Source organism: Halichoerus grypus, chromosome 8, assembly GCF_964656455.1.
Source record: "Halichoerus grypus chromosome 8, mHalGry1.hap1.1, whole genome shotgun sequence".
NCBI lineage: Eukaryota > Metazoa > Chordata > Mammalia > Carnivora > Phocidae > Halichoerus > Halichoerus grypus.
Window position 1 is genome coordinate 38,308,272 of NC_135719.1, and position 25,529 is coordinate 38,333,800.

A 25,529-nucleotide genomic window follows, 5' to 3' on the forward strand; every position below is an offset into this window, starting at 1 on the left:
GCATATTTTCAGACCACAGTGCTTTGAAACTCAAACTCAGTAACAAGAGGAAAGATGGAAAGAACTCAAATACGTGGAGGCTAAAGAGCATCCTACTAAAGAATGAATGGGTCAACCAGGAAATTAAAGAAGAATTTAAAAAATTCATGGAAACAAATGAAAATGAAAACACAACTGTTCAAAATCTTGCCATTTGCAATGACGTGGATGGAACTGGAGGGTGTTATGCTGAGTGAAATAAGTCAATCAGTGAAAGACATGTATCACATGGCCTCACTGATATGAGGAATTCTTAATCTCAGGAAGCAAACTGAGGGTTGCTGGAGTGGTGGGGGGTGGGAGGGATGGGGCGGCTGGGTGATGGACTTTGGGGAGGGTATGTGCTATGGTGAGCGCTGTGAATTGTGCAAGACTGTTGAATCACAGATCTGTACCTGTGAAACAAATAATACATTATATGTTAAAAAAAAGAAGAAGAAGAAGAAGAAGAAAAAGAAGATAGCAGGAGGGGAAGAATGAAGGGAGGGAAATTGGAGGGGGAGATGAACCATGAGAGATGATGGACTCTGAAAAACAAACTGAGGGTTCTAGAGGGGAGGGGGGAGGGAGGATGGGTTAGCCTGGTGATGGGTATTAAAGAGGGCATGTACTGCATGGAGCACTGGGTGTTATATGCAACAATGAATCATGGAACACTACATCAAAAACTAATGATGTAATGTATGGTGATTAAGATAACATAATAATAAAAAATAATAAAAAATAAATAAATAAAAGCCTTTAAAAAAAAAAAAAGAAGGTCCAAGCTAGTCCTAAAATTATTGGAAAACAATTACTTTTATAAAATAATAATTTAGGGCGCCTGGGTGGCTCAGTCATTAAGCGTTTGCCTTCGGCTCAGGTCATGATCCCAGGGTCCTGGAATCAAGTCCCACATCGGGCTCCCTGCTCGGCAGGAAGCCTGCTTCTCCCTCCACCACTCCCCCTGCTTGTGTTCCCTCTCTCGCTGTGTCTCTCTCTGTCAAATAAATAAATAAAATCTTTAAAAAAAATAAAAATAAAAAAATAAAATAAAATAATAATTTAAAATGTATCTGCCATTCAACTTAACTTAACCCTTAGTCAGTATATTCCTTCCTTTTCTGTGTCTTCCCTGACTTCACTTCCTTTCGGGGTGTTGAACTCCAAGCTACACAACCCACACTGCACAGAGGGTACTAATCCCACAGAATGGCTCTGCAGTCTAAAAGCTGGTTCCTTACCAGCTCTTCCTGCCAATCAAAAGATGTATCCAAATAAATCTGCAAACCAGGAAGCAGGCACTCACCAAAACCCAATCATGCTAGCATCCTGATCTCAGATTTCTGGCCACCAGAATTGTGAGAAATAAATTTCTATTGTTCATAATTCACCCAGACTGATTTTTTTTGCTATAGCAGCCTGAAGTAAGACACTACATTTCTTCCCATCTCAGTGATTCTCCAAATTTCAGTACTCTTAATTCTTTCTTTCAACTTATTCAGTGCAGTATAAACACACCGTTAGTATACAGACAAATAGTAAGGGTAGAGCTGGATAGACCAAGTACTGTGACCACAACGCAATTAAATTAGATATAAATGTTAAAGGGTAACAACAACAACCCCACACAGGTTAAAGAAGAAATCACAGGGTGCCTGGGTGGCTCAGTTGGTTAAGCGACTGCCTTCGGCTCAGGTCACAATCCTGGAGTCGCAGGATCGAGTCCCGCATCGGGCTCCCTGCTCATCAGGGAATCTGCTTCTCCCTCTGACCTACCCCCTCTTGTGCTCTCTCTCTTTCATTCTCTCTCTCAAATAAATAAATAAAATCTTAAAAAAAAAGAAGAAATCACACTGGAAAAAATGTCTACCTTAGAAATGAACAACAGACCACAAAATTTGTAATATGGAGCTAAATATTCGGAAAAGTTTAACATTAAATACTGTCTTCTAGAAAGGAAAGATAAAGATAAATGAGCCGAAGAACAAAGTTAACGACTCACATGACCTGATTTCACTTATTATAAAGTTATGGTTATCAAGATGGTTTGATATTCATGAAAGATAGAAACATAGATCAATGGAATACAATAGTCCAGAAATAGACCCATACATGTAGAATCAATTGATTTTTGACAAAGGTGCAAAAGTAAGTCAATGAAGAAAGGACAGCCTTTTTACCCAAGTAGCCATTACCAAAATCAAGATACAAATGTCAGTATCTTTTAATTACGAAATATATTTGTTCTGATGAGTATTTTTGTTCCATTTTATGAATACCACATGCCTTATCCCATTAGAAAGAATTCAGAATGAATATACTGTAAGATTAGGCGAAACTTGGGAGTTGTACATTGTACTCAAGGACATTTCTTTAATTTAGTCCTACATGTATGACTTTGGCAGGTCAGTTAATTTCTCATTTTCCTTATTTTTCTATTTCCTTAGGTCTTCTTTCCCCCTTTTCTCTAAGGTTTTTCATGATGAAACATGAAAATGTAAATTAAAACTGTGGTCAGCAAATGTGGGGTAATACAAATGTTCTGTATGTTGTTATGGTGGTAGCGGTTTCATGGGTATAAACATTTGTCAAAATTCCTCAATTGTGCACTTTTAAAAAGTAGTTTATCATTCATAAATTATATTTTTGTAAATAGATTTTAAGATGAAAGAAAAATGTAGAGGCACCTAGTAGGTACAAAACAATTGTTGATTTGTTCTTCTATCTCCTTCTTTTTCACTTTACTAACTTGAGAGGAAAAATACTTAGTCACTGCTTCCCATAGGGAAACCTCTAAGAACATCTTGAGATAATTATGAGGTTATTTCTCTGTCTCCCCTCCTCCACACTAAATCTCAAAAATTATTTTTCACTTTTCCTATGAATTTTACTTTAGAAAGATCTTTAATGTAGATTTTATACCTCTCATTTCAGTTAAAGAACAAAAACAGAGTAATTCATGCACATGCCACAAAAAATCTTGATGTTTAGGTGTTAGCTCCACTAAAGTCTACGGACATCATTGGTAGTAATATGTTGCTAATTCACATATTAAAAGAGGTTTATTGGGGTGCCTGGGTGGCTCAGTCGCTAAGTGTCTGCCCTCAGCTCAGGTCATGATCCCAGTGTCCTGGGATCGAGCCCCACATCCGGCTCCCTGCTCTGCGAGAAGCCTACTTCTCCCTCTCCCACCCCCCCTGCTTGTGTTCCCTCTCTTGCTGTCTCTGTTTCAAAAAATAAAATAAAATCTTAAAAAAAATAAAATAAAAATAGAAGTTGTTTATTGGGGTGCCTGGGTGACTCAGTCCCTTGAGGGTCTGCCTTCTGCTCAGGTCATGATCTCAGAGTCCTGGGATCAAGCCCCACTTCAGGCTTCCTGCTCAGCAGGGAGTCTGCTTGTCCCTCTCCCTCTGCCCACTGCTTGTTCTCTCTGTCTCTCATAAATTCTTAAAAATCTTATAAATAAGTAGATAGATAGATAAATAAATAAAGTTTATTATCTCCCCCTTAAATCCTATCTAACCAAACTCAAAGGAAGCCAGCTAAACAAGTACTATTTTCAAGTCTTTATTGATCTGGCTATATACTCCCAATGTGAAATCATATTATTTAAAACAACAGTAGCTAAGACAGCCTTCTTTTTTATTTGTTGACACCATTAGAAAAACTTAATGCTTCATTTTTTTAATATATCAAATGTAAACTTTGATACAAATGATAAGGGAACAGAAGGCTAGCTAAAAACAAAGCACAAGCTGACACCCTGCTACCTCCCCCCACGCCCACTCCTGGGTGGGATATGTGACATTCCTCCAGGAAGTTCCCAACTGTCTTAATGTTAATGCCTTGCTAGAGGGAAAAACAACCTTAACTTGACAATGGCAAGGCCTCTGGTATCCTGTTGAGTCTTCTTTAATATGATAATCCTTTTGAAACCTCCCTTTTCCTTACCTCTCTCAACTGCCAAGTATAAAATCAGCCACCCCTAACAACCCTGGGGCAGCAGCTCTTTCTGCCCAAGGGTCCTGTCCCTGTGCTTTAATAAACCACCATTTTGTACCAAAGACATCTCAAGAACTCTTGGTCATCAGCTCCAGACCTCACCCCACTGAACCTCACCTATATTCCAAAACTACTCCACCAACAGTTAATTGTGCATTTATGTATTCTAAACTCAGCAAAATGTCTCATGTTGGGCTTTTGTACATTAGTGAATTCTCTACCTGTTTTGTCATTAATATTAAACATAGAGTGTCTTCCCTAAATTGCTAAAATCATACAGAGTTCACTGAAATGGATTATTATAAAAATCGGATTAGGCTTGAAACTACCACCAATTTTCAAAATAAACAATTTGAGCAAGATTGTGATTTGCTACTTTTTGTTTTAAAAGTATAATTTTGTTCTATATAAATAAGAAGAGCATTCCTCACACTTTTTCATCTTATACTTTTTGTTCAATATTTATCACTTCTCAAAGAAGTTAGTAGATAGTAAAAAATAAAATGACCCTCCCCCACATCAGTCCATTTCACTTACCTACAAAATGGGCTGGGAATAGTAGGTACCACATAACAAATCCCTCCATTCAGGCAAAATGACCTGTGACTGGGACCACAGGGCTCTTCGTGATCTAAACACATACATAAATTAAACAGGGAAAAGCAAACAAGCAAAAGAACTAAGTATCTTAGAAGTAATGAGGTTTTGGAATATAGGTGAAGTTCGATGGGGTGATGTCAGGAGTTGACACCTAAGAAAGAATTCTTGAGACACCTTTGGTGCAAAATGGTGGTTTATTAAAGCACGGGGATAGAGGGGCGCCTGGGTGGCTCAGTCGTTAGGCTTCGGCCTTCGGCCCAGGTCGTGATCCCAGAATCCTGGGATGGAGCCCCGCATTGGGCTCCCTGCTCGGCAGGAGACCTGCTTCTCCCTCTGCCCCTGCTTGTGTTCCCTTTCTCGCTGTGTCTCTCTCTGTCAAATAAATAAATAAAATCTTAAAAAAAAAAAAAAAAAAAAAAGCATGGGGATAGGACCAATGGGCAGAAAGAGCCGCTGCCCTGGGGTTGTGAGGGGTGGCTGATTATATAGTATGGGGTTGGGGGAGGTATGGAAAAAGGAAGGTTTTGAAAGAACTTTCATATGCTAAAGAGGGTCTACAAGATAATGGAGGGATTGCCATTGTCAAGGTGGTTTACCCCTCTAGCAAACCATTAACATTAAGATAGTTGGAAGCTTCCTGGAAGACTGTCACACATGTCCCACCCAGGGGTGGGGGGACATTGCAGGTGTCAGGTTATGCCCTGTCCTCAACTAGCCTTCTGCTCCCTCATCAAGAAGTAGCAATTCTAAAAATTAGAATGAAGAAAAAAATAAATTAAAATTAAAACAATTAGAATGAAGAATTCCTTCTCAAAATGAGGAACTTAGGGGTGCCTGGGTGGCTCAGTCGTTAAGCATCTGCCTTCAGCTCAGGTCATGATCCCAGGGTCCTGGGATCGAGTCCCATATCGGGCTCCCTGCTCAGCGGGAAGGGAGCTCCCTGCTTCTCCCTCTCCCACTCCCCCTGCTTGTGTTCCCTCTGTTGCTGTGTCTCTCTCTGTCAAATAAATATATAAAATCTTTAAAAAAAAATGAGGAACTTAATCTTATTTCTTATTTGATAAGCACGGATTTCTAGCCCTTTGAGGGAAAAATTAATCTGTCTTAAGGATATGGCCATTAATTATAATAGATTTATAGGCTATATTACAGAAATAGGGAATCTCTATATTCATTAGATTTTTAAAAGGCAATTAGGACCTTAAAGTAAACAGCAACTTTCTCATTTAATACTGAGATTCTGCAGCTTTGTTTGAGCGTCTCTGTTCCACAGGTGTATTTAAATTCTTTTCTTTTTAGGTGCCAAATTCATTAAACTCTGAAACTGCTGTGGGAAAATTATTTATATAATTGAAATAAATTGATTTCCAAAATTATCTTTCTAAATATTTCTATGTATAACAAATTTAAACTGAAAAAAAAAAGAAAGAAAGAAAACCCCAGGGGCGCCTGGCATGCGACTACAGGCTGGCTACGTCGGTAGAGCATGTGACTTTGGATCTGGGGTTGTGGATTCAAGCCCCACGTTGGGTACAGAGATTAAATCAAAATAAAATCTTTAAAACAACAACAACAAACCCAAAAAGTAATCTTACAACGTCTCGATATGCAAGAGGATTTTAGGTAATAGCTGGTAACTGAAAAGACATCTAAAGTTCTAAAGTAAAATTAAAAACCTAGTCATTGATATGCAGCCAAAACTTTCAGAATATTGAAAAAATAAACTTCCATTTCTCTCTTGCTTGCTTTTTCTCCCCCCCCTTCTTTCTCCATCCTTACATCCTTCTTTATCTTTGAACTCTCCTTTATCCTTCCTTATCTCTTTGCCTTCCTTGTCTCCCACGGTACCTTCTTCTTCCTTCCATCCTGCACCTCCTTCCCCCAAACCTATTTTTTTTTATTTTCTTTCACTTCTGGTGACCAAACCATTATATAGAAAAACTTAGAAATAACTGATGAGGGAACAGAAGGCAAGCTGAGGACAAAGCAGAAGCTGACACCTCACAACCCTCCCCTGCCATGGGATATATGTAACATTCCTAATGCACTCCTGGCTGCCCTAAAGCTAAGGAAAGGAAAAACAGATAATTAAAGAGATCACAATCCTGCAAGACCTGAGTCTCCCTCAGTTTACAAATGTCTTAGCAATCTACAAGAACAAAGCATTTCTATCAATAACCTAGCTTCCAGAAGGAAATACAGATACAATTAAATGTCCTTATAACCTGCAGCCCATCCAGATACTTGAAGTGGGCAGAGTGTAATGTTTCTCCAGGAAGCTCCCAACTATCTTAATGTTAATGGTTTGCTAGAGGGAGAAACAACCTTAACTTGACAATGGCAATCCCTCCATTATCTTGTAGATCCTCTTTGGCATATTAAAGTTCTTTCAAAACCTCCCTTTTTCCTTACCTCTCCCAAACCCATACTATATAATCAGCCACCCCTTACACACCCAGGGCAGCAGCTTTTTCTGCCCGTGGGTCTTATCCCCGTGCTTTAATAAACTACCATATTGCACCAAGGCGTCTCAAGAATTCTTTATTAGTTGTCAGCTCCGGACCTCACACCATGAACTTCACCTATATTCCAAAACCACATCATAACTATAGAAGTCACGGAATCATTATGAGGGAACATAAGGCTAGCTGAGGACAAAGCACAGGCTGACACCCTGCAACCTCCGCCCTCCCCCCACTCCTGGGTGGGATATATGTGACATTCCTCCAGGAAGCTCCAAACTGCCTTAATGTTAATGCCTTACTAGAGGGAAAAACAACCTTACCTTGACATTGGCAAGGCTTCTGGTATCTGGTAGGTCTTCTTTAGCATATGAAAGTTCTTCTGAAATCCTCCCTTTTCCTTACTTCCCCTAATCCCCAAGTATATAATCAGCTACCCTTCACAATCCCCCTGCAGCAGCTCTTTCTGCCCCTGGGTCCTGTCCCCATGCAGATGTCTCAAGAATTCTTTTTTGGCAGTCAGCTCCAGACCCTACCCCACCAAACCTCACCTATATTTCTACATCAATTATACTACTGTTTATAATTAGAAAAGCAAATCGCTGAACACTTTATCTTTCGGCCTTGAAGGGGGAATTTCATTGCTTTAAAATTGCACATTGTTGGTTCCTAACTGTCTAGAAAATGACCTAGAATCATGTAAAGGAGAAAAGGGCATTACTCAAGTTTGGCATTCAAAAAAAATAATCTAGCATTTATTTCCCACTAAGTTTCAACTTGTTAATATATAATTGTTACTGAGCCAGATGTTTCCACCACCAGAATTTAAAAATTTTAAATGTTCCTTTTACTTAAGAATTGAGAATAATCTGCTTCACCACAATGTAACTATACAGGCATAAAAATGTAAAGAGGAAAACAAGTACAAAAAACTTAAGTGGGAAAAAAGAAAGTAAACCAAACAGAACTAATTCTTCTGGATTTTTTCTTTTTTACACAATGGCATGCTTCTTTATAATCAAACAACTTTTAATAAGATAATGTTTACCATTTTTCAGGAATAATTTGGGTAACAAATAAAATCCCAATTAACATTACATCAGAATCATGGAAATCATCACATAGGGTTTTCCACTGAGGGTGTGGGGTGTAATTTTATCATAGAATGCTTCCTGTAGCTGAAATTAATGTCCTTATTTTTAACTGGATTATAACAAGCCAGGTTCTCAACATCTGGCATTTTATCTATGAAGAATGCTCATCTAACTTGAATCACTATCTCTGAATCTATTTGTTATCTTGATTTCACCTACTCTTGTAAAATTGATATCATACAGAATAAGCTAGAATTTATCAATGAGTAAAAAGCAATAAAATAAAATAGTTTTATGGTTAAGTCTAAAAATAGTTTCATGCTATAAAATGTAATCTTTCAAAACCAAAATATTTCAGATTTCTGGAACAATTTTAGATAGGGAAAAATATAGATTTGCATTAATACACTTTTTGTGGGGGTGGTTCTATTTCTATGTGATACCCACTGACAAAAGTATAAATTTACAAGAAATTACCTGTTGACATCTTAATTTTTAAATAGTTTCATTCTTGGTCAAAAGTTTAGGGTTGAAAAACAGCACCTAAAATTAATAATTTAGGAGAATTTATTTATTGAAGGCATTATAAAAGTCAAATATTCTAATAGCAATATACTTTTAAATGATGAAAATTAAGACATTATATGCTAGTGACAAAATTCTTTGGTTAGGGAATCTATTTTTTGGATACTTAATACATATCAATAAAAAAAATAAACATAAAAAACTAAAAAATCAACATTAAACAGTATAAACACACTGAATGTAAGTGATTGCCTAAATAATGTAATCTTAAATCTCTCTGCAGAAAAGTCAAGCTTTATTTTTAATAAACATTATTAATGTAGTAGTATACTATATAAGATTATACACAAAAGATATGACTCAGTAAATTAAAGTGAATGACCTGAATTGACTTTTTACTTTTTCATAAAGCCTATTTCTAATCTGACTTTAAACAGAATAACTTCAAATTTTTCAGCTTATCAAAAATAGATAAAAATACACTACAGAAAAATCTTTAACAGCATTTAAAAGGTTTGCATTTCTATAGAAACTTTGAAACTTTTATTAAAGTACTATTAAATTTCCTGTAGATTGAACATTATTTTTACCAATCTACATATGCCTAAATTTAAAAAAATGTCTGGCATCTGGCAAAGCAAATAGCTGTTAAGACATGCTTATGTGTGAAGTTATCTGCTCTAACAGAAACAAAGGAATTAACAAATATATATGAAGAGATGAAGGATACTCTGTGATTTACAAGCTCTCAATTTCATTTTATAAAGTGACTTACTCCTGACAGAAAGACTTTGTAACAGAAATCTCAACAACTTCCTATTAACACAGGAGTAATACCCAGGTTCTCGCAAAGCCAATCACTCTTTCTCATACAGACAAGCAATGAGAGACAGAGACAGAGAGAGAAATTAAATCTACTTAATTTGAAACAATCACTGTCTCACTGCATGAGACCTTTTTCCAAACAAACAGAGCTTACCTCAATAAAAACTTACATTCATACAAACAATAAATTTTGTTGGATATGCAGTGTTTCAAAAGTTTTCAATACTGCAGCCTACAACAGCTGTGCCTTGCATTTTATAAAATACTGAAAATCAGATTTATATGGCTGCAGTGTGCAGTGTGGGCGAGGTTGAGACAAAGACCAAGGTGTGCACAGAGGTCAGGCACCAGCCAAGGGAACCACCCCTTTCAGTTCTCATGTTCAGAGTTGCAAATGAAGCAGAATTTTATTCATAAAAGGACTTGTACTAAGCTACCCATTCAAATCACTGTCCAATTTTTAAAGTTATAAAATAAACCACATTCTTTATGATGTAGGAAAGATGTTAGGTTTGAAGCCGACAGCGAAGAAAGAATTCTTGAGGTGTCTTTGGTGCAAAAAGGTGATTTTATTAAAGCACGGGGACAGGACCCATGGGCAGAAAGAGCTGCACTAGGGTCATGAGGAGTGGCCCATTATATACTTTCAAGTTGGGAGGGGGTTAGGGAGAGCATAAGTCTCTAAGGAATTTTGTAAGCAAGGTTTCCAGGACCTTGAGGGGGCTAGCTATTGTTGGGAAAAGTCATTTATTATGGGCTAATAAAACCTTAGTCATGAGACCCTTCAGATGTATATCGGTGGGTCATATGCTTGGGGGGTGATTGCCAACACGCATTTTGGGTTTAGAGGTAAAGGAAATTTCTAAAGGAATTTTTATATGTTAAAGTAGACTTACAGGATCCTGGAGAGTGGGTTAAGATTGCCTTTTGCCCTTAGCAAAGTGTCAACATTGAGGCAGTTGAGTCCCTAGAGGAATGTCACTCTGCCTGTTTCAGGGACTCGTCAGTGGGCTGTAGGCAGTAAGGAAATTTAATAATTTTTCTTCTGCCTTTGTTTCCCATATCATTTAGACTCCTTATCTTTGCATATGGAATAATTCAAGAGTGCTGTGTAAAGTTGTGGAGAAAAGGAATTTTAACTGGAAACTTATGGACAAGTGTTCCATAGGGTATTTTTAAAAAGGAATTTGCTTCTGAAGCACATGACATTTATATAAATGATGATTTCAAGAACTTATAAAACTAAAAAGAGGTAATAGTTCCAATAGAGCATATATCACCATGTTCAATTTGAAATGAATATAATTACTGAACATGATTAATATTGATGGCAACAAAACTACCAGCAAAATAATATATGCATTAAAGAAAGCTATGAGTTTTAAAAATAATAAATAATTTTAAAATGTTTACTAAAACTATAATTTTGTTTAAATGAAGTACAGGGTTCTTCATCATATAATTATCTAAAGTATGCAAAGCATTTAGATGGTTATCTTTTCTAAAATCACAATTCATACATTACTATTCGATGTAACACTGAAACTATTATATTTGTTCTTTTAAGAAAATATTTAAATAAACTCATATAATCCCATGCTCTAAAAACAATTCATTATTGCATATTATTTCCCACATTCAAGGGCAATTTTACATAGCTACATAATCTTTATATATGTATACATATACATACTCACACACATATACATATCTATCTATTGACTATCTTAATCATGTTAGCTTACAGTGTTTGAATTTTAAAATGGTATTTTTGGGGAACCTGGGTGGCTCAGTCGTTTAAGCTTCTGACTCTTGATTTCAGCTCAGGTCATGATCTCAGAGTCGTGAGATCAAGCCCCAAGTGGGGCTCCATGTTGGGTGTGAAGCCTGCTTAAGATTCTCTCTTCCTCTCCCTCTGCCCCTCTCTTCCCCCTCTCCCCGCCATGCACAAGCACACTCTCTCTCTAAAAAAAAAAAAAATGGTATTTTTATGAAAAATCGGTAAACTTTATTTTATTTGAACTATAGAACGATGATACTGTACACTAACATGAAAATGACCACTAAATCTTGGGGTGCCTGGGTGACTAAATCAATTAAGACTCTTGATTTCAGCTCAGGTCATAATCTCAGGGTCTTAAGATAGAGCCCCACATTAGCCTCTGCACTCAGCAAACAATCTGCTTCTCCCTCTCCCTCTGCTCCTCCCACTGCTCTCTAATACATAAATAAATAAAATCTTAAAAAAAAAAAGAAAAGAAAAATGACTACTAAATCTTATATAAGAGATAATGGTCTGTGACTTCACCCATGACATTCAAGATGTATTATTCAGAGATGTATCATGGCAGTTGGTTTGGTATTATTTTTTGCACAATGCAAATAAACTTTACCTTTGAGTCTATGTGATTCTAAAGTAGGAAATCTAACATTTTTTTTAAAAGATTTTATTTATTTGTTTGCCAGAGAGAGAGCAAGAGAGAGTACAAGCAGAGGGAGTAGCAGGCAGAGGGAGAAGCAGGCTCCCTGTTGAGCAGGGAGCCTGATGTGGGGCTCCATCCCAGGACCCTGGGATCATGACACGAGCCGAAGGCAGATGCTTAACCAACTGAGCCACCCAGGCTTCCCAGAAACCTAACATTTTTAAAGCTAACTTTTTACTCTAAATGAAAGTTTTGGTCTCTAAGAACAATTTGTTCATTTATCTCTCAACAAAAATGTAACAAGTAGCTTACTATCTTTAAGAAATGATGGACACATAAACAAGTAATTACAAAAATGTTTTAGGCTGACTCATTTAAACCATATTTGAATTTACAAAAATTACAATTTCATTCAATTCATCCTAATATAGTCTCACAGAGACCTATAAAGCCACTATATTAATACACAAAAAACAAAGCTTAACTGTTAAAAAGAATCAGGGAAAGACTCCAAGAGGATGTATTATTTGTGCTGAATCTTGAAGAATGAGCAAAAGTTTGTGAACAGAAATGGATGAACATTCCAGATAGAGGTAACTGCATGTTCAAAGGCACAAAAGAAAAAATGTATTCCTAATGTACTCAAGTTAATTGCAGGTAGATTGCAGGCCAGAATGTGTGCCTGATATGTGTGTGGAGTGTGTGTGGATTTATAGGAAGGCAGGATGGTGGGGGAAAAGAGTGGCAGGAATAGGTATTGTAAAATAAACAGGGTCCACGTGCTAGACTTTATCTTAAAGGCTTAAAGGATTTGTAGCAGAGGAGAGACAAGATCACATCTGCGTTCTTGAAAATCATTTGGATGGCAATGTGGAAAATATATTGCAACCTACAGAGGAACTGATATCAGGCAAAGCAGTTTGGAGCCTATTCTAATAATCAAGAACAATGAAGAAATAAAGCAATAGGCATGAAGATGAGAGAGAGAATTAAAGATATGCTTAACAAGCACACCCAGAGAATGGGTGAGCAGTGTATGAGAGAAAGAAATCAAGCTTACTTTTACATATCTATGAGGGAAATGTACTGAAAACCACAATGAGGTATCATAGCACACCTTTAGAATGGCTATAATAAAAATGACATACAATAGCAAGTGCTAGCAAGAATATGGAGAAACTGGATCCCTCATACTTTGATGGTGACACAGCCACTCCTTAAAAAGTTAAACATAAATTTACCACAAATGTATTCAAGGGAAATGGAAACACAGGTCCACACAAAGACATATAGGAAAATGTTTAGAACAACATTATTCATAATACCTAAAACTAGAAATCACTCAAATGTTTACTAACTAATAAATGGATAAACAAAACATGGTTATAGCCATACAGTAGAATGCTATTCAGCAATAAAAATGAATGAAGGATTAGAACATATTACAACATGGACTGACTTCAAAAACACACTAAGCAAAAGAAGCCAATCATGAAAAATCACATACAGTATGATTCCATTTATATGAAATCTTTGGAAAACACAAATCAATAGAGACAGAGGTAGATTAATGATTGCTTAGGACTGGGGCTAGACACAGGAAATGACTACAAATGAGCACAAGGGATCTTTTTAGAGTGATGGAAATGTGCCAAAGTTGGATTGTGGAGGTGGCTGCATAAACTCTAACTTTGATGAGTCATTGAATTATACACTTAAAATAGGTGAATTTTATGGTATATAATTTATACCTCAACAAAGCTGTTTAAAAACACAAAGTGGGGTCACCTGGGTGGCTCAGTCGGTTAAGCCACCAACTCTTGGTTTCAGCTCAGGTCATGATTTCATGAGTCATGAAACTGAGCCCCAAATAAGGCTCCACGCTCAATGAGGGGTCTGCTTAAGATTCTCCCTCTCCCTCTCCCTCCACGCCACTTGCACGCACTCTCTCATTCTCTTTCTCTAAAATAAATGTCTAAAAAAAAATAAAAAAACAAGGGAATATAGAAACAAATTTCATGAGTAAGATAATGATTTCCATTTGGTCATGTTAAATTTCAAGTGCTACGGGGACCTGTAAAAGGAAAACGTTTGAAACTGCAGATCTTGCATTCAGGTTAAAATGAGGTTCTAGATAAGAGATTTGTGATTCAAATTCCACAGGTAGGTTACTCAAGCTATTTATGTGAATGAACTAGCTCAGAGTGTGCATGTGCTGTGTGAGGCAGAGACCATGGAAAACATCAATATTTAATGGTTGGAGAAGGAGCTCATTAAGAAATTATCAGGGAGGGGTGCCTGGGTGGCTCAGTCGTTAAGCGTCTGCCTTTGGCTTGGGTCATGATCCCAGGGTCCTGGGACTGAGCCCTGCATTGTGCTCCCTGCTCTGCGGGAAGCCTGCTTCTCCCTCTCCCACTCCCCCTGCTTGTGTTCCTGCTCTATCACTCTGTCAAATAAATAAATAAAATCTTAAAAAAAAATTATCAGAGAAATAAGAGAAGAACCAATGTGACCAATGCAAGATTTGCTCCACAGTTTCTGGCATCAGTTCTCTCGTGTTTATTTCCATAATTCAAAATCCTTATCCTATTTCTATATTAAGCACCCTAGACAACAACTAACTCCCAGCTAGCAAAGATGAGGCTTTGTTCCCTTCTACTACCTTCTTCCTCTTTAATTTGAATGTTTGATAAGTTACACTATCTTTATTTCTTCTCTTGGTTACATGTGTAATTTTAAATAATGTATCTTAATCAGTGAACTTGAGTCAATTCACTGACACCTTATCACGTAAAATAATAACTGTGCTGCTAACTTTGCTTCTACCTTTTCTCTCCCCACTTCCTCATTCTGCTGTGATAGCTGTATCTTGACTCTTACATCACAAAGGTTTTCAACATTTATATTCTGATATGTAACCCTAATGAAGTCTTTCTTAACTTTGTCTCTAAATTTACTTTAAAAGTTGAAAACCAATAAACCACAGTTTTATTAATATAACTATGTAAATAGTATTCACAGCAAATTCATGCAGTATGAAAAATAACAGCTTATTTTGTTTCAGTGTCACAATATCTGGGCCACTTATAATATTCCCAGAGCAACATAAAATAGATTTTCTTTTCTTAAGCTGTAGATTAAAATCATGTTATATTTACATTTGCATCTTATTTGTACATATAGTTTGGCAGGGGCGAAGGGACTGAAAAATAATGTGCTTTATTATAGATTCTCAAATACTCAGCTCTTAATCATACTATTTACTGCATGTAGTCCCCTTTTATTCTCTGAGAGGTCCTTTCCAAAGCTCTCCTCTACCTCCTGCTCAAATCCGTACTGAAGGTTCTCTAGAACTGCTACCTAATTCAGCTGTCATTCTAAAATTTCCCTCGCATGACCTTTTGGACGATTCTACTTCCTAGATCACCTGTGTTCCTTTAGGTTTACTTTCTCATTTTCCTGCATTACATCATCAACTGACTTCCTAAAACAGGATATGGTAGAAACTTTGAATTCCTGCATGACTAAAGACATCTTTCTTCTGTCTTTGCACTTGAATGACAGTATTTGACTGGTCATATTAATTTACATGGAAAACAAATTTTATATTGCTTTATTTTCTTCTAGTATCCAGTAATAAAGATAGAAGTCCGATGCCAGTCTGATCATTAAAACTTGGAAGTAACCTGTTTGGTTGTTCTCTCACTGCCCCCCTGGAAATATTTAAAATCTTCAATTTATGTTTGGGGTTCTAAAGTTTTGAGAATGATACCCAGTCTCATTCTCACAAAAAATTTTTTTCCAAATAGTGCTGGACAATCATTTTGTGCCCTTTCTATATGAAGGCCCATGTTCCTTAAGCCTTAGGAAAATTATCTATTATTTATTTTGATAATTTCCCCCTCTGCTATAAAACTCCTATAATTTGGATGTTGAACACCCTAGGCTGGTCCCCTTTGGGTCTATATTTTGTCATATTTCCTTTTATCAATGCTCTGGGAGATGTTTTTCAACTGTACCTTTCATTCCTACTATTGACTTTTTTTAAAACTTTAGTGATATCTTTAATTCCTAAAGAGCTTTTTATTCTCTTACTAATTTTCTACAACTGTTCCCATTTTAGGGATTCAACAATTCAAATCTCTCACAATATACTGGTTAAAAAATATCTCTAGGTTCTATTCGGTGCCCCGCATTATATCACTTCCTTTCAGGATCAGTTTTTCTGTTTATCTTGGTCTTCTCTATTCTGTTGCATTTCCTCAAATATCTGGTAAGGTTGGTTGTCTACTCACATTTAAAACTGCAGTATTTGGTTGATTATTCTAGATAAGGGCTGTGAATTCCTCTGCTGCTCTTTAAGTAGATCTGTTTCTCAACAGACCTCACACCTTGAGTAAGAACTATGATTAGGTGCTCTATATGCCTGGGTAGAACATCTGACTGGCAGGTTTATTTTCAGGAAGAGCTGGTTAAGGAGCTAGCTAGCCGACTGTAGAGCCATCAGATGAGAGATTAAGGATTAAGGATTAAGAGATTAGAGCAGTGTGGAAGCAAATTACAGATCACAGGTTTCTATATGGCCCTTGAGCTAAGAATGACTTACTTTTTAAAGAGTTGTAGAAAACAAACACAAAAACTTCAAGAAATATATACCACAGAAATCGTAACCTTATAAGACCTGCAAATCTTAAAATATTCGCCATCCGACACGTCACATAAAGTCTGCTGACCCCTGTTCCAGAGCCAACAGCCCATATTGGAAGTCCCAGCTCCCCACTGACTTCACTTAATTTCTTTAGAAAAGAGACTTCTTTTTTTCTTGGGAGTATACACCTGACTGCAATCCCTCCAGCCTATTCTGCATGGGGGGGGGGGGGGTGAGGGGAGGAGTTATTATCGCAGCTGTTTTACATATTGATCTCCAGTTAACTCTTTCCCACCCTCCCTACCTTAGTCAATCCTATTTCTTACTCTTGTTCTGTCCTTCCTGTCAAGACTATGCCTGAAGTCCCTCTGGGGTTCTAGCAAGCAGGAGAGGTTGGTGCCCCCAGTTCACTGCAGCCTACTTATAGCACATTGGGGGCTATGGTTTTAATCCACCAACATCCGTTTTCCATCTTCCAGAAAACTGTCCATCTTCCAGAAAACTGTCAAAATCACAAGTCTACTGGTAACCCTTAACTCCTCCTTTCCTTTTCACCTTTTCATATCTTCCTAGTCTATTTTTTTTTTTAAAGATTTTTTATTTATTTATTTGACAGAGAGAGACACAGTGAGAGAGGGAACACCAGCAGGGGGAGTGGGAGAGAGAGAAGCAGGCACCCCGGTGAGCAGGGAGCCCAATGCGGGGCTCGATCCCGGGATCCTGGGATCATGACCTGAGCCGAAGGCAGATGCCTAATGACTGAGCCACCCAGGCGCCCCACTTCCTAGTCTATTTTAATGGGATTTAAGAAGAGATAAGACCATGAGTCCACATGTACTAAATCCACAATCTTGAACCAAAAAACCAGTTCTCACTATTCCACCCTTGATTCTGAAGGAGAACTGCAGATTAAAGAGAAGCTGGTTGGCTGGCTGGTAAAAGTAATCAAGTAGAATTAAAAACAAATATTTAATTTTAAAGTAACTGGTGAAATTAAAGGAAATAAATCATACAGTAAATGTTATAAAGAATCAAGGCAGAACAAAAATAATACATAAAATAAGATGGCTGAAGGAAAATAAAGATAATCATTAAATTATTTATATTTATTATTATAAATCACCCACCATAAAAGATAAAACCCTTAAGACTACTAAGAAACAACTATATGTTATTCAGAGAAAAACACCAAAAACCAAAGATTAAAATTATGAGGATGGACAACAGAAACTAGGTTGTATAGAAATACCAGACAAAAAAAAAAAAGAAAGAAAGAAATATCAGACAAAATGGAATTTAGGTAAAAATAAATAGAATAATAAAGTTCACTTTATATTAATAAAAGGTATATTTTACAATGCAACATCTTAAACCACTGTGTACCAAATAACATTGCATTAAAATGTTAGATATAAAGAGAAATGGACAGAAATACTACAGTAGTAATGATTCATCCACACCTCTCAAGTTTTGACAGCTCCAAGAGACATAAAATAAGCAAGGATAAAAAATAACAAAAAATTGAATTAACAATGGCTAATTTTTGAATTCCCACAAAGGTTTACACCTTTACACCTATCTGCTTTAATCTGTATATGTAATCTGAATGCTAATTTAGTGATTTTAAGAATCCTTGCCAAAAATCAGAGAGAACTCACCTCCTTTTGTCAGGTCCTAATTAATTTATTGTTTTGTTTTGTTTTTATAAAGTTGAGAGTAAAAAATTCAGAAATCTAAGGGACAGAAATCAACCAAAGAGCCTTTTGCAACAAGACCCTTTTATTTCTAGTCAGGTTAATATTATGTTATAATCAGATATTGCTTCCTATAGTTTCTAAGATACCTGCTAATGAGGTTTTTATTGCAAATGCTTGAGCAGCTGAGACTGCCTCTTTTCTGTCAGCCATTATTAGGAGGGAAAAAAGTGGAGAGCGGGGGAGCAGTTCATCCATGGTCAGTGTCTTTGGTATGACCTGAAGACTGTTTCCTAAAGTGACAAAGTGTAAGGGTGCTGACTCTTAATCATCTAACTCAAACATGGTGATTCCATTCCCCTTGCCAGTGATTGGTTTAGAAATGAGCAAATGATATCATTCTGGCCAATAATACTGGAGGAAAAGTCTGCTAGGTACTCTAGGAACTCTTTTATAACAGTTAACAGTTATGATATGGAATAATTTTTTTTCATTTGAGATACTGAGAGAAAAACAACTTCTATTTTCTAAAAGAAATAACATAATTAGCAAGTTATACTTAATGTCTCCAGAGACCAAGATTTAAGAAGCAGAACATTTATGCTTCTAGTTCTTCTCCTATTGTCATATAAATTAGCTTTTGGAATTAAATTACCAAGGCTTTGCAGTACTATACTCTAAAAATCCAGTTAACCAGTCCATTTCTTCCCAGATGTCATGTAGCAAATGGTCACAAAGTCTCTTATACCTCAGTCATATTTTCCAAGGTGCTCCTGGCATAGGTGGGTATTAATCATGCCTATTTTACAGATGAAGAGTTTACTGCTTAGAATTGGTGGTGTTTTTGATGGCCTTCAAGCTAAAAATGGTTTTTTACATTTTTAAATGGTTAAACAACAACAAAAAGAATATTTTATGAAAATGTAAAAATTATATCCATTTGAAATATGGAATTCAAATATAAATAGTTTCACTGGAACACAGCTACACTCACTCATTCATTTACATATGGCTGCTTTCATGTCACAATAGCAGAGTTAAGTAGGTACAATGGAAATTGTATGGCCTATAAAGCCCAAAATATTTACTATCTGGACCTCTATAGGAAAAGTTTGCCAATCCCTGGCTTAGGGAAATTAAGTAACTTGCTCATTACATGGAAAAGTCTAGAATCAAAGCAGGAATATGACTATAAAACTCTGCTTTTAACTAAAATCAAAAAGTATACCTTGCTCAGCACTTGTAAAACATATGATTTGGTCACATATCATATCACATTCTCAATAAATTCTCTATCAGTTAAGATGCCCTGTCTGCAAGTGCAAACCAACTCAAAATGACTTAAACAAAAGTTAAAGTGATGTCATCAAGGACCCAGGATCTTTCTTTTTTTGTGCTCTGCCAACCTTTTTTGTAGGCTGCCTATATTCATGGCCTCATGCCTGCTACAGCAATCTGGAAGTAACTGAGATGACATCCAGAGGTATAAAAAACTCTTTACCCTATGCCTTTTTTAAGTAAGGAAAACTTTCCTAGAGTACCTAGCTGACTTTTCCTCCAGTATTATTGGCCAGAATGATATCATTTGCTCATTTCTAAACCAATCACTGGCAAGGGGAATGGAATCACCATGTTTGAGTTAGATGATTAAGAGTCAGCGCCCTTACAGTTCAAAAGGGACCAAACATTACCTGAAATAGAAGACCACCTTGATAACTGAACAAAATACGGCTTTTGATAAAGGAAGAGGGGGGAAGTGGCTATTGAGGAAGCAGTCAATAGTGTCCACCATATATTCCTTAAGACCAGAAGTCATATAATTTCTAATTTTAATGTATTAAAAAAATTAAATTAAAAAGTTAAAATTTGGGGGGTACCTGAGTGGCTCAGTTGGTTGGGCAGCTGGACTCTTGATTTCAGCTCGGGTCATGATTTTGGGGTCCTGGGATAGAGCCCTACCATTGGGCTCTGCACTTGGTGCGGAGTCTGCTTGGGATTCTCTCCCTCTGCCCCACCCCCTACTCTCTCTCTCTATCTCTCTCTCTGAAATAAATAAGTAAATCTTTTTTTAAAAAAGTTAAAATTTTTGGCCGCCTGGGTGGCTCAGTCGTTAAGCGTCTGCCTTTAGCTCAGGTCATGATCCCAGTGTCCTGGGATCGAGCCCGACATCGGGCTGGCTCCCTGCTCAGCGGGAAGCCTGCTTCTCCCTCTGCCAGTCCCCCTGCTTGTGTTCCCTCTCTTGCTGTGTCTCCCTCTGTCAAATAAATAAATAAAATCTTTAAAAAAAAAAAAGAAAAAGTTAAAATTTTGGAACCCTAATCTTTGGGAATTTGTCTTCAAAATTTTTCATCAATACACCTAGATAACTGAAACCATGCAAGATTACTATGTATTACAATAGTGTCCTAGGAAGATGTTTCATAGTCCTAAATGTTTTCTTTAGAACAGTAAAAATGGAAATAAATTCGAGTCAGAGAACTGGGTGTGGATGTTGGCTCCACCCCTTACTAGTAATATGGCCGTGGGCAAGCTACTTAAACACTCTGAGCCACAGTTTCCTCAAATGTAAAATGAGAATTATACAATCTATATTGCAAGAGTGAGGATCACAGATTAGAGATTATATATGTAGAGTGCTTGGAACAGTAACTGACATATAACTCTCATTTGCAAAACATGTATGTCAATAAAACAAACCTCAGAAAAGCATAAAGATAAAAATAAAATCATAAACTGTAAGAGACAAAGAACAGACTTAGTGAATAAATTCAAAAGCTAGTCCTTTGAACTTAGAAAAAGTCTGACCCATTATTACTATTTTCAAATATTGCCTCAGAAATATCCAATGAGATAATTAAAAAACACCAATCTATAAATATTAGAAGAAAACAGATAAAGAAGATCAAAATACTATTGGGAAACCCAAAGGAAATCAAACAAGAAAGTCATGGAACTAGTAAGAAAATAAAGTAGCTAACTACAAAATGAATATATGAAGAACAAGGTATTTCCTACAGATTGGCAATAATCAGGTTTAAAATATAATTGAAGAGAGACTGGATCAAAATTCTAAAATTAGGGATGCCTGGGTGGCTCAGTCAGTTAAGTGTCTGCCTGCCGCTCACTTCATAATCCCGGGGTCCTGGGATTGAGCCCCAAATCAGGCTCCTTGCTCAGTGGGGAGCCTGCTTCTCCCTCTGCCTGCCGCTCCCCCTGCTTGTACTCTCTCCCTCTCTGACAAATAAAATCTTTAAAATAAATAAATAAATAAATAAATAAATAAATAAAAGTAATGTGTCTGCTTTCTCTCTACCTCCAAAACAAATAGTATTTCTCAATGAAAAAAAAAATATGATTGAGAGAAAATAGTGTAATTAGCAGAACAAAAAATTAAGAGCTCTAAAAGAAAAGAGATGGGATGGCAGTTATAGCAGAAATGAATGAAGCTTAAATATGCTTAGGAAGGGAGTGATGCAAAAGGTGGGAAACGTTCTGAGAATATTCTGTGTTTAGAGGAAATGGGTAAGAGGAGAAGGGTGGCCTGGATTCACTAGTAAGGGAAATAATAGGAAGACTAAAATAAAAACATCTAAATGGATTAACTCTTCCTACTGAATCTTCCACTTATGTTAGCTAAGCAGCAGGCAACAGACAAGTTTGCCCCAGGGTGGAATGCTGGAAGAGCCCAGGGGCTAAAGGGGATTGAAGAAGAGATCATAATATGAAGAAACAGCATTCAGAGGGAGGAAAGCAGAATAAATCTCAAATATGATCAGCATACAACTAAGAACCACCAAATACTTAAAGAGAACCAATACAATGTGTTATATAATAAAGAATATATCTGGTCTTTGTCTCTGCTTCCTGGGAGGGAGAGTAAATCTTTGGAATTTCCCAAGTAATAGGAGTGTCTTTGTTATTCATCAACCCCTTGGATCATACCTGAGGTTATGAATTTATACCAATAAGATGATCAAGATGTGGCTGGTCACCAAAGAAACTGACAATGTGATTACAGGGCCAACCCTCTAATCAAAGCTTTGAGCCAGTCCAATCACTGGGGAGGATGGGGGAAGAAGGGCACTAGAGATTGAGTTCAATCATACCTACATAATGACAATAAAAGTTAATAAAAACCAGGGACACAGAAGCTCAGCAAAGGTTTCTCACTGGTGACCACATGCATATACTGGGAGGGTAACATATCCTGATTCCACAGGGAGATACCACAGAAGTTCTGCATTCAGGACCTTCCCACACCTTGCCCTATAGGTCTCACATTTGGCTGGTCCTGATTTATATCCATTATAATAAACTGTAATCATATATAGAACACTTTCCTAAGTTCTGTGAGTTATTCTAGTGAATTTATTGAACCTGAGGGGTTGTGGGAACCTCCAAATTTGAAGTCAAAGAACAGGTGGTCTGGGGACCCCTAACTTGCAACTGGCATCTGAAGTAAGGCAGTTTTGTCAAGCAAGATGCACTTTAATCCATGGAATCTAACACTAACTACAGGTGGTTAGCATCAGAATTGTATTGCAGGAAACCACTATGAAAAAGATGTAGTGAATTAGAAGATTAAGCCAAGTAACTCACTCTGAATCTAATGCAAAAAGTCAAAGAAAAGAAAATCATGAGAAAAAAACTAAGAGACAGAAGACTAGATCCTGAAATTCTGACAAGATGCCTGATGGTAAGAAGAGAAAGAGACCAGATGAGGAAGAAATAAAGATTATATTTTCCTTTTATGTCAAAATAATAGCTGATGCATAATTTTTTAAAAAATGAAATAATGTGAAACTCAAATCAGGTAGCTCTCAAAATGAGAAATAAGAAGGAGTATGAAGCCATTCAGTATTGGTCAAAGAGAGGATATAGATTTTTTTAGCAATGATTAGATCTGAAAAATGTATTTAAATTTGTGGTCAAATTGAATGTAAGAGGAACAAATGGAAAATGAGATAAAAATGCAAAGATTTCTAAACCACTGAATAAAAAAGGACAGAATGAAGAACAGTTGATCAGCCTAGAAAGCACAGTCAAAGGAAAAAATAAAAACAAAAGAAGAAAACATAATGAATTTAAAAAGCTTAAACAGGTTGGTAGTAATAATTCCACAGAATCAATAACCATAATAATTATATGGACATTAATCTCAGATTAAAAGACAAAGTCTTTAGGTTTTTTTTTTTAAGATTTTATTTATTAGAGAGAAAAAGAGCATGAGCTGGATGGGAAGGGGCAGAGGGAGAGGGAGAAGCAGACTCCCCACTGAGCAGGGAGCCCAACACGGGGTTCGATCCCAGGACCCTGAGATCATGACCTGAGCCAAAGGCAGACACTTAACCAACTGAGCCACCCAGGTGCCCCAAGACAAAGGTTTTTATTTATTTTTTATTTTTTTATTTTTTTTAAGATTTTAATTTATTTGACAGAGAGAGACACATCGAGAGAGGGAACACAAGCAGGGGGGAGTGGGAGAGGGAGAAGCAGGCTCCCCGCTGAGCAGGGAGCCCTATGCGGGGCTCGATCCCAGGACCCTGGGATCATGACCTGAGCCAAAGGCAGACGCTTAATGACTGAGCCACCCAGGCGCCCAAGGCAAAGGTTTTTAAATTGAGTAATATAAAATAATAAGATATAACACTTACCATCCAGCTTTGTACTGTTTTCAGGAGACATACCTAAAATTAGCTGACAAAGTTAAAAAAATAAGAGAATGAAAACGAATGCAGCTAAATGCTAACCTAGCACCACACAGCAATAACAGTATCAGACAATAGATTTCAAGGCAAAAACCACAAAATGACATAAAGACAAATGGTTCATACTAATAAAAGATAAAATCCCATAAGAGAAAACAATTATATATTTAACAATACTGTTTGAAATGGGTGTATAAGATAAAAATGGACAGAAACACAAGAAGATAAATCCTTAATCTCACTATAGGAATGTTAAATGTACCTTACTCTCAAGTTAAAAGGCGAGGTAGAATCAGAAAAATAATACAATTAACAAGCTTGATCCAGTAAATATCATAAATCTTTGTACCCAGAGAATATATGTATTTTTTCAAGCACACATGAAAGATTAAAAAATAAAATGGAAATGAAACATACAGATAATAGATCACTTCAGTCTTATGACTGAACTGCAGTGAAGCCAGTTTTTTTTCCCTTTTGTCACTATGTAGCCCCTAGACAATTTTGTGGAAGACAGATAATTCAAGCTGCAACTATACATTTGGTCTTTAAATATTTCAGGTAAACAACCAGAAAAGTCCTCGTGAAAGATAAATTTGAGCAAGAAAAGTCACTGTGCATTTTTAAATGCTTGATTTTACCAAAAAAAAAAAAAAAAAAGGCTTTTTAAATTTTTCTTTTCTTTTTTTTATTAAGCTTTTTCTTTTAATTCCAGTATACTGACATAGTGTTATATTAGTTGCAGGTGTAGAACATAGTGATTCAACAATTCTATACATAACTCAGTGCTTATCATAAGTGTACTCTTAATCCCCCTCTGGTAACCATCAGGTTGAGCTCTATAGTGAAGACACTGTTTCTTGGTTTGTCTCACTCTCTTTTTTCCCCTTTGCTGGTTTGTTTTGTTTCTTAAATTCCAGATGAGTGAAATCATATGGGATTTGTCTTTCTCTTACTGACTTATTTATCTAAGCATAATACTCTCTTGCTCCATCTGTGTTGCTGCAAATGACAAGATTTCATTCCTTTTTATGGCTGAATAATATTCCATTATATATATATCTTTTATTTAGATTTTATTTATTTATTTGAAAGAGAGAGCAAGAGCACAAGGAGTGGGGAAGGGTAGAGGGGAACCCGTTGTGGGACTCGATCCCAGGACCCTGGGATCACCACCTGAGTCGAAGGAAGACACTTAAACAACTGAGCCACCAGGCGCCCTGTATCACATCTTCTTTATCCATTCATCTACTGATGGACACTTGGGCTGATTCCATAATTTGGCTATTGTAAATTATGCTGCAAAAAACATAGGGGGTGCATGTATCCCTCTGAATTAGTATTTTTGTATTTTTAGGGTAAATACCCAGTATTGCAATTGCTAGATCATAGGGTAGTTCTATTTTTAATTTTCTGAGGAACCTCCATAATTATTCCACAATGGCTGCACCACCTTGCATTCCTATTAATAGTGCACAAGGGTTCCCTTTTCTCCACATCCTCACCAACACTTGTTGTTTCTTGTGT

The 25,529-nt window shown here is 36.7% G+C and overlaps 1 protein-coding gene across 31 annotated transcripts in view; it reads right to left on the reverse strand.

Moving 5' to 3' along the window:
• The window catches only part of NRG4 (neuregulin 4), a 201,846-nt gene that overhangs the window by 137,277 nt on the left and 39,040 nt on the right, over nt 1-25,529 (reverse strand). For 24 of the 31 annotated variants that reach the window (XR_013450366.1, XR_013450367.1, XR_013450377.1 and 21 more), the window contains 2 exons: nt 8,657-8,722; nt 4,561-4,654 (listed from right to left, as the gene is read on the reverse strand). Coding sequence is in view for 5 of the 31 variants with exons in the window: in XM_078079032.1 (XP_077935158.1) it covers nt 4,561-4,654; nt 8,657-8,666 (104 nt within the window). In the remaining 26 variants the exon portion in view is untranslated. Of the gene's footprint in view, nt 1-4,560; nt 4,665-8,656; nt 8,723-9,683; nt 9,709-23,948; nt 23,992-25,529 lie in introns of those variants that run through there. The other 7 variants (XR_013450374.1, XR_013450365.1, XR_013450362.1 and 4 more) reach the window with 3 other exon arrangements.